This window comes from Balaenoptera acutorostrata, chromosome 3, assembly GCF_949987535.1.
Source record: "Balaenoptera acutorostrata chromosome 3, mBalAcu1.1, whole genome shotgun sequence".
In the NCBI taxonomy this organism is placed as follows: domain Eukaryota; kingdom Metazoa; phylum Chordata; class Mammalia; order Artiodactyla; family Balaenopteridae; genus Balaenoptera; species Balaenoptera acutorostrata.
Genome location: NC_080066.1, coordinates 181,309,761 through 181,324,437, shown reverse-complemented (window position 1 = coordinate 181,324,437; position 14,677 = coordinate 181,309,761). Strand labels below are relative to the sequence as shown.

Genomic DNA, 14,677 nt, shown 5'->3' with positions numbered 1-14,677 from the left:
TGGTGAGGCAGGAGGTGGTAGCTCGGCTCTGCCTACTGGGCGCCCGGGCAGGCCCAGGCCTCTCTCAGCATCAGCCCAGCCGCTCTGGGGCGGAGGCCCTCTCAGCTGTCAGAGCCCAGGGATAGCAGAATCTGGCCATGTCCTTGTCCCATCACTGGGTGCAGGGGCACTGGTCCTCAGAGCTGGCCCACTTGTTGCCAGTGTCGTCTGGGACGTTCCCTGGTGCTCCCGGCAGACGCGGTGAGGAGGCTGCAGAAACACAAGGGCCTCCATGTTGGTGGGTGATGAATTTCTGACAGGTCTGCAAGGAAACGTGCGAGGGCGGGGCAGGCACCCGCGGGTGAAGTGGGGGAGGAGGTGCTGGGTGCGCGGTTCTCAGCGAGAGAGGGAGGAGGAGGCCGGTCTCTGGGAGCGAGAGCACCCCTGCCCCTGGCGTGGCCACCAGAGATTGGGAGGAGGCCTGGGGACCTCCCCAGAGCCCGCGTGTCACCGGTTACCCAAGGGGTGGACCCTGGACAGACTCGACAGAGGTTGAGGGGAGTCTGGGGAGAGATGGGCGTTATGGCATGGACAGGCTCCTTCTGGGCCCAAGCTGCAAGGGGCCTTCGGACCAGCGAGGGCCGCAGCGGGGGTGGGGGGGGGAGCTGACCTCTGGGGAGGAGGAACTGGCAGGCAGGGTGTCAAGCAGCCCCGGCCGAGGCTGAATTCCCTGGGACAGACCCCCAGGGGACAGAGCTGCCCAGGGCACAACTCACCCCTCATGCACCCTCCACAGAGGCCCTCACTGCCCAGCCTGCAGACCTGGCTCCTGGCTGACCCCTCTCCTGCCCACATCCCCCTCCCGGAAGCTTCCCTGGCTCTGGCAGCCTCTCGGCCTTTAACCAGGGCACCCACACCAAGGCAGGCAACTCCCACCAGGCTGGCCCATCTCTCCCACCTCGCACCCATACCCTTACCCTGTCCAGGCCCTGGTGGGCAATGCACGCTTGTCCCAAAGGTAATGAACCGTGAGGGCGAGGGGAGAGGGGGCGGGACTGGGTGGTGAGGGGTGAGAACCGACGCGTACCTGTGTGCCAGGCCAGGGGCCACAACAGTGGATGAGGGGACCTCGTGTGCCGATGGGAGGGGGATGGCGACAGGGAGAGGGGCAGGCCAGGCAGCGCCTGAGCGCCGAGCAGAAGCTCACAGGGCGGGCGGATGGACGGTGCGAGCAGGCTGGAGGGTGGAGGACCCGGCCCCTGACTCCTCTCGGGACCCCTACAGGCAGCGCCTCACTCACCGGCAGCAGCCTGGCTCTGGGCGGACCCCCTCTGGGCGCCCTCCGGAGGCCAACGCAGCTCCCCACTCTCCACGGCACCTGCCTCGCTGGGCTCCACCACGATTGAGGGCAGCCGCTGGCCCATCCGAGGGCCCTTCGCCCGGGCACCCACCATGGCCTGCAAGGAGGGTGGGCGGGGGTCAAGGCAACGCCAGGCCTGGGCTCCCCACTCCCTGCCACCCCTGTCCTGCACTGTCCACTGGGAGAGTCGGGGGCCCATCCCTCCCAGTCTTCAGGGCCAGGTGAGCACATGCGCATACATGCGCATCCCCCAGAGGGTCCAGCCCCTCCCCCATCCCACCGCTGGAGCTGGGGCACTCAGCACCTGGGATTGCGGGCTCTCCCTGGGGCAACACAGGACCCACCTGGGCTCAGCCCTTAGGCCCATTTCACAAACAGCAGCCTGAGACCAGAAGGCCAAGGTCACATGGTGAGCGAGTTCAGGGCTTTTGTGCATCCCCAGCTGTCTCGCGTATCCTGCAAAGCCCCTTCCTGGGGTCTTTCCTACTGGGCCCTTGGCCTCCTCCCCAGCTCGGAGGAGCTGGGAAGCTGTTGCCATGACAACCTGAGTGACTTGCTCCGGGCTCATTGTTCAGTGCCCACAGGAGCTGTGCGGGGGCTGCCTCCCCAAGCTCTCCTGGTGCCCTCAGCATCTCCGCCTCCCATTCAAGGCCTTCCAAGGTAGAGGCCCCAGCCACCAGTGCTGCTGCACAGGCCTCCGGGCCCTGGCGCCGCGGCAGCCCTGACTTCCCTGCACCAACCCACCTCCGTGCGTTTGCCTCGGCTGGTCCCCATCCTGGAGCTCCCCACGCCCCCCCTCTTTTACCCAGAAGGAGAGCTGCTTGGTGCGTGTCTGCCTTCCCCCAGAGGTGCATCGAGGAAGGGCAGGCACACAGCTGGCAGTACTTTGCTAAATGGCCCTGAGTCCCCCCAGCAGAACCATCTGAACATGTGTTTAAATGCACTATCTGGGTGGGGGCCCAGGAAACAGCATTTTAACAAAGTACCACAGGTGACCCTTAAGTGTGAAAACAGGCGTCACTAGGCTGGGACATCTGCGGAATCGGAGTGACAACACAGCAGGGACCCCAGCATGGCCCAACGACTAGACCTCCAGCTGGCCTTGCCAGCCCAGGGGCTCCTTCCCCCCCTGGCAATCCCTCTCCCCCCATCCCACCCCGCCATTCTCCTTCCTGCCCTCCTCCAGGAAACCCTGCTGGTCCCCGCCCAGGGGCGCTCCTCTGCCCAGACAGTGGGGGAAGGCGATCCGGGCCCAGGGAGTTTGGTGTCCACCCTCCTCGTCCGCCCCACCAGGAGGGCAAGCCCAGGCTCCAGACTGGCCCTCGTGCAGCTCTGGCCTGGTCCGCCCACTCTGGTCCCACTGCCCCCAACAATGAGAAGAGCCCAACTCCAGCACTTAGGATATCAGGACGGCACCCCTTAGGCAGGGACCTCACTTTTCAGCTCCATCAATACCCCTCGGAAAAGTAGCGCTAAGGGCAGGGGACCCTGGCATGGCCTCACCTGGTGGAGAGCAGACTGTCTTGGGCGCAAGCCCTGGGGTCCCGAGGTCTGCTTTGTGGATCAGACCCCCGTAGAGGAGAACCGCTTCCCCCACCCAGATGGGTAAACTGAGGCATGCGCTGAGTCGCAGGCCAGGGCTCCAGGGTGGCAGACCACAGGGTCCCAACTGCATACCTTTCCTGCCAGGCCTCCAGCCTCCTCAGCTGGGCTCAGCTCTGGCACGGCGGGCTGGGGGGCACTCATGCTGCTGCCACTGTTGGGCTGCTCGGAGACAAGGAGCAGAAACGGGGTGTCTGCTGTGGGCCAGATGCTCGATCCCACCCTCCTCCCGGAAGCTTCAGACGACTCCAGCCCACACCCGCCCCACCCCAGGCCCAGCACCCACAGCCCAGGCTGGACCTCTCTCACTGCTGTTCCCTGCCTGAGCCCACCCTCAGAGGGGGCGCTGAGGGACAGGTCCCACACGGTGTGCCCAGGCTGCAGTGGGGCGGTGGCAGGAGTGCTCAGTTCCTGCCTGAGAACAGACACCCTACACACCCAAGGCGAAGGGAAACTGACCTCCTGCCTGCATGTGGCCACCCCACTCGGGCCAGGCACAAGGGCAAGGGAACCCCGCCAGAGACCACACAGCAGGGGCTCTGGGAAGAGAGGTCCTGCCAGGACTCGTGGGCACCAGCCTCAGACTCTCCACCTGCACTAGGCCAGAGGCAGAAATGGGGGCGGGCTCTGGCAGGCAGACACCTAGTTGGGCGCTGGCTGGGGGGACAGCAGGGGCCACGTGCAAGGGGCAGGAGTGCTGGGAGGGAGGGCACTGACCGGCAGGCTGGAATGCTTGTGATGCCCTGCTGGTTGTGGGGAGGGGATCCTGCGCCCACCCAGCAAAACGGGAAGGCTGCCTTTCTGGGAAACGAGGTTTCTTTCACCCAGCACCCAGCTTAGGTCAGCTGAAGTCCCACTGGGACCCAGGGAAGGCTGCGAGGGGACCACACACTGCAGTGGGCATTCCAGGGCATACCCTCCTGAGCCTCCACCCAATCCCAGAGCTTGTGAAAGCCCCTCCCCCCAGGCTGATGCTCCCAGATCGGTCCCTCCAGAGGAGCCCTTCATGGGGGATCCCATCCCAGGACCCCAGAACCTCAACTAGAGCCCAGGGAGCCAGGACAGAGACCAGGAAAGTGGACTCAGAGATTCAGACAGATGCGAGAAAGAGCCAGAGTGACAGGCAGGAAAACCCACTGGCCACAGAGACAACGCAGAGCTGATAGAACTGGAGAAAGAGAGATACAGAGAGAAGACAGACCCAGAGAGATTATGCGGATGGAGAAGGAGAGAGGAGGGGTGGTAGAGACAGGTGATAGAGCCAAGGGGGCAAGCAGGCAGCCAGCAAATGCCTGAGGGCTGCCACCCGGCAGCCCGGCGCCAGGGGCCAGTGCCAGTGGGGCATCCGCACACCTAAGGCTCCCGCCACCCACACCTCCCTCAGCTGCCAGGTGTGTAGGGCCAGGTATGGCCGCGCACAGCCCCCAGAGATACTGCTCTTGCCCAAAGCCCAGTGTCCAGCAGCCAAGGGCTGACTGTGGTCCCCACACCCTCCCCTTCTCCAGGGAGCTCCGACTCAACCCCCCCCCCACTCGCCCCTTCCTCCTCTCCCACCCACGCCGCGCCTGGCCACCCGGGCTCCCCGCGGGGCCCGGCCCGGGACAAGGGTGAGGAGGGGCGCCCCTTGTGCCTCACTCACACTCACCCGCCCGCGCTGGATGCTCGCGCCGGGGCTGCCACGCCAGGCTTGGAGCTGCTCGCCCTGTTCGCCCTCCTTGGCTCGCTCCCTCCCTTCCTCCCCGGCGCTCTCCGCCCACAGGCTCTCCCTCGCCTGGCCCTTCATTCACACTCACGCCCCTCGGCTACCGGCTACCGCCCTTCCCAGCTCCAGCTCCCAGGTAGCACCCCGGCCTCATCCTCCCTTTGACGAGACCGCATCCCCCAGAACCCGATCCTGGTCACTTGAGGCTCCCAGCCTCAAGTTTGAGGTGCAGGAATTCAGGGGGCAGAATTCGGGGAGGCCAGATACACAGAGGACGCCGTCCAATTGGAAGGGGGAGTGAAGAGGACAAGGACTACACTCGAGTGTGAGGGCCAATGTGTGTGTGTGCATGTGTGTGTGTGTGTGTGTGTGTGTGTGTCACTGCAACAGTCCCCTCTTCACCCCTGATTCCATTCCCCAAAAGGAACAAAACAGCCTTGGGACAATCATCTCACTCAGCCTCGTGGATGGGCCTGACACCTGAGGCCAAGATGCCTAAGCTCTGATCCATATAATTCCCCACCCTTCCACCATCCGGCACCTAACATCCACCATCATTTATCCAACATCCAACGTCCATCCAACATCCACAATCCACCACCATTCAGCATGCACTTACCCAACCACCGTCATCTACCATGCAGCATCTATTCACGTCTCTTCTACCACCCAATCACCATTCAACCACCACCCAACATCGACCATCTACCATCCATTACCCTCCATCAATAAACCAACATCTGTCCCATCCACAATCCACCACCTAACTTCCACCATCCAATTACCATCCATTCACTAGCCACCATTCAACCACCATCCAACCACCATGCATCCATCCATTCCCCACCACACCCACCATTTACCAAGCATCAGTGCACCATGAAAATACCTACCCTTCAGTCCAACATTAATTCACCATCCATCCATCCACCACCTACATATCCATCATTCACTATGCAACAGCTTTCCATCAATATTTAACAACTATCTATACATCTACTGATGATTTATCCATTCACCGCATATCTGGCTGTGAATCATCAATCTACCATGTACTGTCTATTTATCTGAATTTATTCACCACCCAACCATTAGCCTCCAGCCAGCCAGCCACAATTCACCCATTCACAATTCAGTCACCAGTCATGCCCCCTCCCTAATCCATTCGTATTTCCATGAACCATAATCTACCATCCCCCACCCACTAGCCATCTACCATTCACCCACCTCTTATCCCTATTCACACATATCTATCCATTCATTGCCCATCTCACAATATCCTCTATCATCCATTCATCATCCATAATTCATTATTCATCCAAAACCCATTCAAGTATCATCTACCACCCATCCATATTCATCCATTCTAGAAAAACTTACTGTGTGTCCTCTATGTACCAAGCATTATTTTAGGTGCTGGGGGTAGAGTAGAGAGACAGCAGTGAGCATTCACCCACCGTAACTCCTCCACCATCACAATCCATTCACCAGCCAGCCAGTCATTATCAGGGCACCATCCCCCATCCATTATTCACTGTTCATTCAATATCCATATTCATTTATGATCCATTCACTATCCATTTGCCATCTTCCTCCATCTATACATTAAACCCTCCATTTACAGTACACTGACCACCTACTATCCATCTACCATCTCTCTACCATCTTCCCATCCACCATTCACCTTTCATGCATCTATATTCCAAGATGTAGCCATTTATCATTTAGCCATCATCCATTCATCACCTAATCATCATCTATCTATCCAGAATCCACCCATTCATTATCTGTCCACCATCCACCTTTCATCTACACTTCCACAGTACACAAACCATTATCTATTGACCTAGCAACCATCCATTTATTTGCCATTCATGCACCATCCAGCCACCATTTACTTGTTCACCATTGATGATCCATCCATCAATCATATATCTATTCACATTTATCTACCATCTTGCCATCCATTCTCTACAGCTAGATCCTTCACAAGCACCCACTTACTATTTATCCACCATCCATCCATACTCCCATGATTCATTCACCCAACAAGCATCCACCACCCACCACCTATCACCTGTAATGCATCCACTATCTATGGATATTCCAGTATCCATCAATCCATCAATTTAGTGTCCACATTCACCCACCCTCCATCTATCAATCTACAGTCTATTTATCTATTCATCATCACCTAACTACCATTGGTAGATGGTAGGTGCATCCACCATCTACCTACCATATACCATCTAGCACCACTATCTACCATCCTTCCAGTACTTATCCAACCATTACCTATACACCATCCACCCAACCACACACACATTCTGCCACTGCATCCATCACTCACCCATTAATTCACCTCCCATCCAGTCATTCATTCCCCACCAACCATCTATCCACTTAGTAACTTACCCATCCATCACTCTGAGATGCATTCATCTATTCCTTATATTCTTATGTTATCCATACACATAAACAGAAGTAAATCATTCTCACTTCTCTTTTTCCACCACCCATCTCCATCATTCACCCATCCACCCATCTTCTCACCATTCTTCTGCCCATTCATTCATAAACTAAGCATTTATTTATTAATAAATCAATATTAAACATAAATAGTAAACACTTATTACTCAGTGCTAGGGCTGGGTTCTGGGATCATCAAAATGAATAAGATCTCATCTATATTCACAGTCTGATGAATTCAGTCTGATGGTTCAAAAAAGGGAAACATCACAATAGCCAAGACATGGAAACAGGGCTTCCCTGGTGGCATAGTGGTTAAGAATCCGCCTGCCAATGCAGGGGACATGGGTTCGTGCCCTGGTCCGGGAAGATCCCACATGCCGCGGAGCAACTAAGCCCGTGTGCCACAACTACTGAGCTTGCGCTCTACAGCCCGTGAGCCACAGCTACTGAAGGCGGCATGCCTAGAGCCTGTGCTCCGCAACAAGAGAAGCCACTGCAATGAGAAGCCCGCGAACCGCAACGAAGTGTAGCCCCCGCTCGCTGCAACTAGAGAAAGCCCGTGCACAGCAACAAAGACCCAACGCAGCCAAAAATAATAAATAAATAAATTTTAAAAATATATTAAAAAAAAAAAAGACATGGAAACAACCTAAATGTCCATTGACAGATGTATGGATAAAGATGTGGTACATAGTACTCAGCCATTAAAAAGAATGGAATAGTACTCAGCCATTAAAAAGAATGAAATAATGCCCTTTGTAGCAACATGGATGGACCTAGAGATTATCATACTAAGCGAAGTAAGTCAGACAGAGAAAGACAAATATCATATGATATCACTTATATTTGGAATCTACACTACAATACAAATCAACATATCTACAAAACAAAAATAGACTCACAGATATAGAGAACAGACTTGTGGCTGCCAAGAGGGGGGGAGGGAGGGAATGAGAGTTTGGGATTAGCAGAGGCAAGCTAGTATATACAGGATGGATAAACGACAAGGTCCTACTGTATAGCACAGGGAACTATTATATATTCAATATTCTGTGACAGACCATGGTGGAAAAGAATATGAAAAAGAATTTATATATATGTATATATCTGGGTCACTTTGCTATACAGAAGAAATTAACACAACATTGTAAATCAACTATACTTCAGTAAAATTTAAATTTAAAAAAAAAAGGGGAATCAGGCCAGACAGAGAAGTGTCAGTGTCAAAATGCATACTGCGTCCAAATCTTGGTGTCTCCATCTTCTGGCCGTGGAATGGCCGGAGCTCTTTGCACAAGTTTCCAAGGAGGAGGACCAGGGAGGCGGCGTCACATCAGGATCAGCAGAGGCCTGATCTGGGCAAGGTGGCTGCAGCGTGGGAGACCTGATGATGTGGGTGAGAAAAGAGGTGAGAATGGGAAAAGAGGTTGTCAGATATGAGGCAAGGCTGGGAGTACCCGGCTAAGGGACTGGTCCCTGATGATGGGTTCCTGGTGACAACGGAGAGCTCTGGGGGGCAGTGCTTAGGCAGGCAAGTACCCCATTCAGCTAAGTTCTGAGAAGGGGCCCCTCCCCCAATATACATACACTTCTTCATTGGACAGTACCCGGACCAGGACAGGGGCAATGCTGGGGCGGTCACTGTGGCTGCAACCGCACCCTCTCAACACCCAGGCACCCTTGTGTCAGGGAAGCGTGGGCGGGCACGCGCCCCTCCCACCACCCCATCCCCCCAAAGGCCATCCCACCTCCTTTCCACTTGGGCAGGATTTTCTCTCCCTACTTGTTAATGAGGGTGATAGCTGTCACGCAAGGTGCTGCCTTTCACCCAAGATGTTAGCTGACAAGGGCCTCACGGCTCCTGGGGTTTGCTCACTCCTAATAGGGCTCTCAGGAAGTGCTCAAGGCCCTTGAGGCTTAAAGCTCTGATGGTGGAGCTGCGGCTGGGGACGGGGCGTATCTTTAAGGACAGGCCTGGAGGCCTGTATCTGAGCCCACAGAGTCCAGTCTTGGGGCCCATCTTTGCCTCCAGCCTCCGATTCTGCTTTTCCTCCCCCCTTCTGCCCTCCACCATGGGCCCTTCTCCACAGGAGACGGGCAGAACTGGAGGCAGGAGCTGTGTGTCCCGGCTGCTCCCAGCCTTTGCTGTGTGCCGTTGGGAAGCCCTGCCCCTCTCTGGGCTTTGCTGTTCCTGCCAATGCAGTAAGAGAATGGAGTACCAAATGAAGAGTAAGGACCAACCAACTCTGATGTTCCCTGGCCCCGGTGAGGCTGGAGTTATGCCCTTCCCAGCCCCCTCACCTACACGCACCCTCCAAAGCTTGAATGGAGGTGAGGGCAGCGCCCGGCTGGGGGTACTCAGAGCGGGTGGAATCCTGGCTCTGGGCCAGGAAGGTTTGCTCTTGGCGCCCTCTTGTGGTGATTCTCGAGTAAAACACCCCAGACTCCCGCGAGGGCCACAGCAGAGCAAAGGGAAATTCAGGTGTTAATTTGAATGTGAGCACCTTGGTCCTATACTTTGTCCTCGCGTGCTGATCCTCTGTGAGAGGCAGGTCCAGAACGGAGTCCCTCTGCCTTTGGTGGGCTGCTGGGCGGAGGGTCCTAAGTAAATGACCCCAGGGGAGGAGTGGACGGGCCCGGGGGGTGGATTGACAGCGAGGGAAGAGGGAGGTCCGGCTGGAGAAAACATCCCACCCCTACCCCGCTAGAACGAAGGCCCTGAGGCAGGGATTTTCAACCTTTGCTCCAACACTAAATCCCCAGCCCCTAAAGATTGGTTGACTGCACAAAGTTTCTGGACATTTCTCTCTAATGTAAATAATCAGATTTCAGAGTTTTTAAAATGCCATAATAAGAGAATCACACCCAGAAAGCACGGGCGAGCAGGTGTGCAGAACACTGGTGCACGGCGCCCTTCCCAGCGTCTATAGGACCCCAAGAGCCGCCGGCGTTGCCATCAGCCCTTGAGACCTGTGATGTGCTCCGCCTACGCTGAGCGCTGCGCCGGGACAAGCGCGGGGACAGATCCCGGAGGTTGGGGGAATCTGTCCTCCCGGTGAGGCCGGAGTGGGGAGCGGAGAGGGACCCGGGCCTGCCCCCAGACCCGAACCGCCCTCCTTGACCTGCACTGCCGCTGCGCTGAGCCTGAAACGCGGACCGGGTGGATTGGGGTCCTGAGACAGGGCGTCAGCTGGGGTGGGCGGGCCGACGGCCGGGAGGCTCCAGGGATCGGGGCTGGGCGTTCACTGCTTCTCTCGAGCGCCCCCTCCCGGTCTGGGCGACGCCTGCCCGCTCGCCTTCCTCCAGTGCCCGCTGGCGACGAGGCGACCCTGCGCGGGCGGGGAGCCCGGGGTCGCCCAGGCCCTCCGCCCCACTCCTCGCTTCCCGCGAACCCCGACCCAGGAAAGGCAGATTGAGGGCGGCTGGCCTGGGAGCCTCGCCCCGCCTCCGACGGTGGGAGCGGGCGGTGGAGGAATCGCCGCGCGCGGCCCGACACCCGCTCTCCCCTTGGACGTGGGCGGCCCGGAGTCCGTCTCCCGGTCTCTGTTTCTCCGGGTCTCTGGCCCTCCCTCGGGCGGGGATTCCGGTTGCAGGAGCCAGAGAAGGGGAATCCAGTTGACCTTCCTTCCTCGCTCAGCGCCGCCGCCTGCAGCCTCTACCCCAGGCACAGCCGGAGAAACTGGGGCCCGGAGAGAGCGGGCTCGCCCGAGAATGGGAGGCGGAGCCGGACGGGATCCGGCGCCAGGCGCCCCGCGCGGCGCGGACACCCTGCTATCTGGGGGAGGAAGGGGCTTGCTCCCCATTTCAGAGGCCCGAGGCGGTCGCTCGCCCCCCACCCCCACCCCCACCCCACCCTGCGCAGGGAGCTCAGCTCGGGCGGAGAGGGGAAGGTGTGGGCGGGGGTGTCTGTCTCCGCCGGGCCCCGGCCTGGAGGACAGGTGACGTGGGACAGGTGGGGATGGAAGCGAGAGAGGCAGCCGAGGTGTAGGGAGAGCGCGGCGGGCAAGTGGGGCTGCTGCTGGGATCCAGCGCAGGTGCCACCGCAGAGCTAACCGAGGCAGCAGGGGGGGAAGGGAGCTGTCCAAGGCCACGGCCGCAGAGGCCACCCGGTCATTCCCGCCACAGCGCTCCGCCTACCATAGGGGACAGTGTTGTCGCTTGCCCTTCCCTGTGCCTCACCCCAGCCCTGCCCGATGTGCGCAGGGGGAGACTGGGGCTGGGCAGGGCTCATGGTCCTGAGTTTTTTGTTGTTGTTTTTCTATTTTTGATTGATTGGCTGCGTTGGGTCTTTGTTGCTCCTCGGTGGAGCTGCGGCTGGGGTACCGGGCGCGAAGGGGTAGGGAGGCAGACCTCTCACCGCACCTCCATTTAACACTGTCCTCGCGGGCTTTCTCTAGTTGTGGCGAGCAGGGGTGCCTTCGTTGCGGTGCGTGGGCTTCTCACTGCGGTGGCTTCTCCTGTTGCGGAGCACCGGCTCTAGGTGCACAGGCTTCAGTAGTTGTGGCACGTGGGCTCAGCAGTTGTGGCTGGCGGGTTCTAGAGCGCAAGCTCAGTAGTTGTGGCACAGGGGCTTAGTTGCTCCGCGGCACGTGGGATTTTCCCGGACCAGGGCTCGAACCCGTGTCCCCTGCATTGGCAGGCGGATTCTTAACCACTGCGCCACCAGCGACGTCCCTCATGGTCCTGAGTTTTAATCTCTAAAGCCTCCTGAGGACGCGCCCACTGCCAGGAGCAGAGGGCAGAACCCAGCTGGCCAGCCTCGGAGACACCCCAGGTCTTGCCCCACGTGGCCGCCCCACTAAGCTGCGGTTCCTGTTCACAGAGGTGGGGACAGATTGTTCTCCAAGACGCGCTGGTAAATTAGCAATGCCTGTCCTGAGCCCCTTTGTGTAATAAACATAAAGTTTAAAATATGTGCCCTTTTATGCGTATATATGTTTGTATGGCATTGAAATGTTCTGGAAGTACACCAATATTCTAGCTGAGCCTGCATTGCCCTTCCTGTGTACAAGGCACTGTCCGGTGCTTTGCCAAGCTCAGTTAATCTTGGAAACCTTGTGAGTATGGTATAATTATCTCATGCTAAAGAGGAGGACACCGGCACAGAGAGGCTGAGGAACTTGCCCAGGGTCACAGAGCTGAGAGGCGGGGCTCGGGTTTGAGTGGGCACGTGAGACCTGCTGCAAACCACTGCGCTGGGCTGTCGTTTTCGGGGTACCGGGCGCGAAGGGGTTGGGAGGCAGACCTCTCACCGCACCTCCATTTAACACTGTCCAGCCACACCCCAGCTGGGGCCCGGCCAACCCCGCGGGTCCTCCAGACCTCACAGCAGCCCTGGAATCAAGGGCGGTTAACTTCTGTTCCCGGATAAGGGCTCAGACACTGAGACTCAGAGAGGGCTCCCAGCGCAGAAGTGAAGCTGGGACTCGAGTCTTCCCGGCCCCTCCTGCCTTCCAAGGGGCGCCCCGGAGTCCTCCCTCACCCCAGCCCCCCACCCCCGCCCCAGGGGCGTCGAGTCCCTGCCAGACGGACGGGATGGATGTTAGGCCCTTGGACGGCGCAGAAACTGCCCGCTCCCCGGTGCCCTCGCGTTTAACCGATTCTCGGGAGCTGGGCTCTAAAAGCCCCCGCGTGACTCTCCTGCGCGCCTGGGGGCAAAGCCCTGACGGCTGGCGACGCAAGGCCCGAACTGAGCAAACTCGAGGTGGGCGGCCGGTGGGGAGCAGGAGCGGGGTGTGGGCGGGACGCCCTTCCGGGCTGCAGCCCCGCCTGCGGGCGGGGCGGGGCGGGGTTCCCGGCTTGGAGGCCCGGCGGACGGTGACCCCGCGCGTCAGGGCTGAGCGGTGGGGCCTGGCACCCCGGCCCTGCCCGGCTTCTGGGCCCGGGAGGCGCCGGGAGATCGCCAGCCCAGGCCTGGACAGCCCACGCCCGCCACACTCTGCCCCGGTCCCCGCAGCCCCGGTCTCCTCCGCTCCCACCCCACCCCTACCTCCGGCTGGTCCTTCAGCCGCGCGGCCACCATTTTCTCCCGCATCCGTTCACCAGGCCCCCAAGCGCGCAGTGCGACATTCGCCGTTCCAGGCGCACCTCGCCAGCGGGAGCAGAGGCCCCCAAACCCCGCGCCCCAGGGCCGGGCGCTCTGCGCCGCTCCCTAGTTGGGTGGGAGGGTGGGGAAAGGCAGGAAGAACTGCTGGAAGGGGCGACCCAGGCGGCAGGCCCTGCGGGCAGAGGCCAGGCCTCTAGACTCCCTGACCCTGGAGAGTCAGTGGGGGGCCAGAGCCCTGGGTCTTGGAGGCCGATTTAGGGAGATTATCCTCTGAGCTCTGCGGGTGGCACCCGGGGGAGGTGTGGGGAGCGGGTACGGGGTGGTGGAATGGTGGGTTAGATCCATGGTAAGATTAGCAGTTCTAATGATGATGGAGACATGAGCTGTGAAGTGCCCTCGGTGCCCACCCTGCGCATTCTCTCACTTAATCCTCACAGCCTTGGAAGGTGGGGATCCTTATACCCTTGCAGCAGATGAGGGATAATTTGCTGACAGGTGTAATCATCCCTCAGGCTCAGTCAGGTGAAGCGGGGACTGGCCCGGCAGTCCGCCTCCCTCCCCTTCTCACTCAGCCCTGGGGGACTGAGGGGAGTAGGAGGGAGGTGAGTGCCTGCCACAGCCCAGAGCAGAGGCCCTGGAGGGAAAACAGCCACCAATGGTCCCCAGGCTTCAGCGTGCAGCAGAATGGCACGGAGGCCCCTGCCCCTGTGGGTCTGGGGTGCATTTGTAACAAGTCCACAGGGGTTGTGCTGCTGGTCCGGTCCGGGGACCACACTTTGAGAACCACAAGGTGGAAGGGTGGCCACAGGGACAGGAGTGTCATCAGTCTGCCTCTTCCAGGCCTCCTCTGTCCACACACCAAACAGGACATGTCAGCCTTGCAGGCTGTGCTCAAGGTCAATGCTCAGACCTCAGCTGGCCACACAAGCTTAGACGAAGCTCCAGCTCCTCCATCAGCTCCCTGTGTGCCCCTGGACAGTCTCTCACCCACTCTGAGCCTCAATTTCCTCATCTGCACAGTGGGTAGGAGGACAAGGCTGTGTGCAGATAAGCGAGGGGCCGTGTAGAAAGTGCTTGGCACGCAGAAGTCGCTGGGGTTGGTATTCCTTATGGAGTTACTCTTTCTTCCTGGGAAGAAGACACCAGCCTGGGTTAGAAGGAGGCCCCTGCTGCTTTGAGGGAAGGTGGCACAGTGGTGGGCCAGGGTGCCTAGGCTCGGAAGCAGGCCCTGCCTTTACCAGCAGTTACTTTGCTTCACCGAGCCTCAGTTTGCTCTTCTGAAAAAGGGGGCGATTCCTGTCCCTGCCTCGTTGGGTTCTCAGCAGATTAGTCTGTAAAGAGCACAGGGCGCTTAGAGTGTTTGCAGTCTTTGCTGCAAAGCCTTGATGTCCTCCCCGAAGCCCCCCATCCCCACCCTATGCCTCCTCCCTGACTTCCTGGTCCAGCCGCCACACCAGCAGCAAGTAATTCCCTCTGGCAGCAGCACTGTAGACTCTGGAAGGGGAAGTCCTAGGTC

The 14,677-nt window shown here is 58.9% G+C and overlaps 1 protein-coding gene across 1 annotated transcript; it reads right to left on the bottom strand.

Annotated features, from left to right (window-relative positions):
• Positions 1-151: 151 nt before the first annotated feature.
• Positions 152-10,272, bottom strand: LBHD2 (LBH domain containing 2). The gene is made up of 6 exons (XM_028164972.2): positions 10,238-10,272; positions 9,620-9,699; positions 8,352-8,499; positions 3,017-3,103; positions 1,280-1,436; positions 152-249 (listed from the first exon to the last, which is right to left on the bottom strand). Exons 4-6 carry the CDS (start codon positions 3,083-3,085, stop codon positions 152-154), a joined length of 324 nt encoding a protein of 107 aa, XP_028020773.1. The 5' UTR covers positions 3,086-3,103; positions 8,352-8,499; positions 9,620-9,699; positions 10,238-10,272.
• Positions 10,273-14,677: the final 4,405 nt, after the last annotated feature.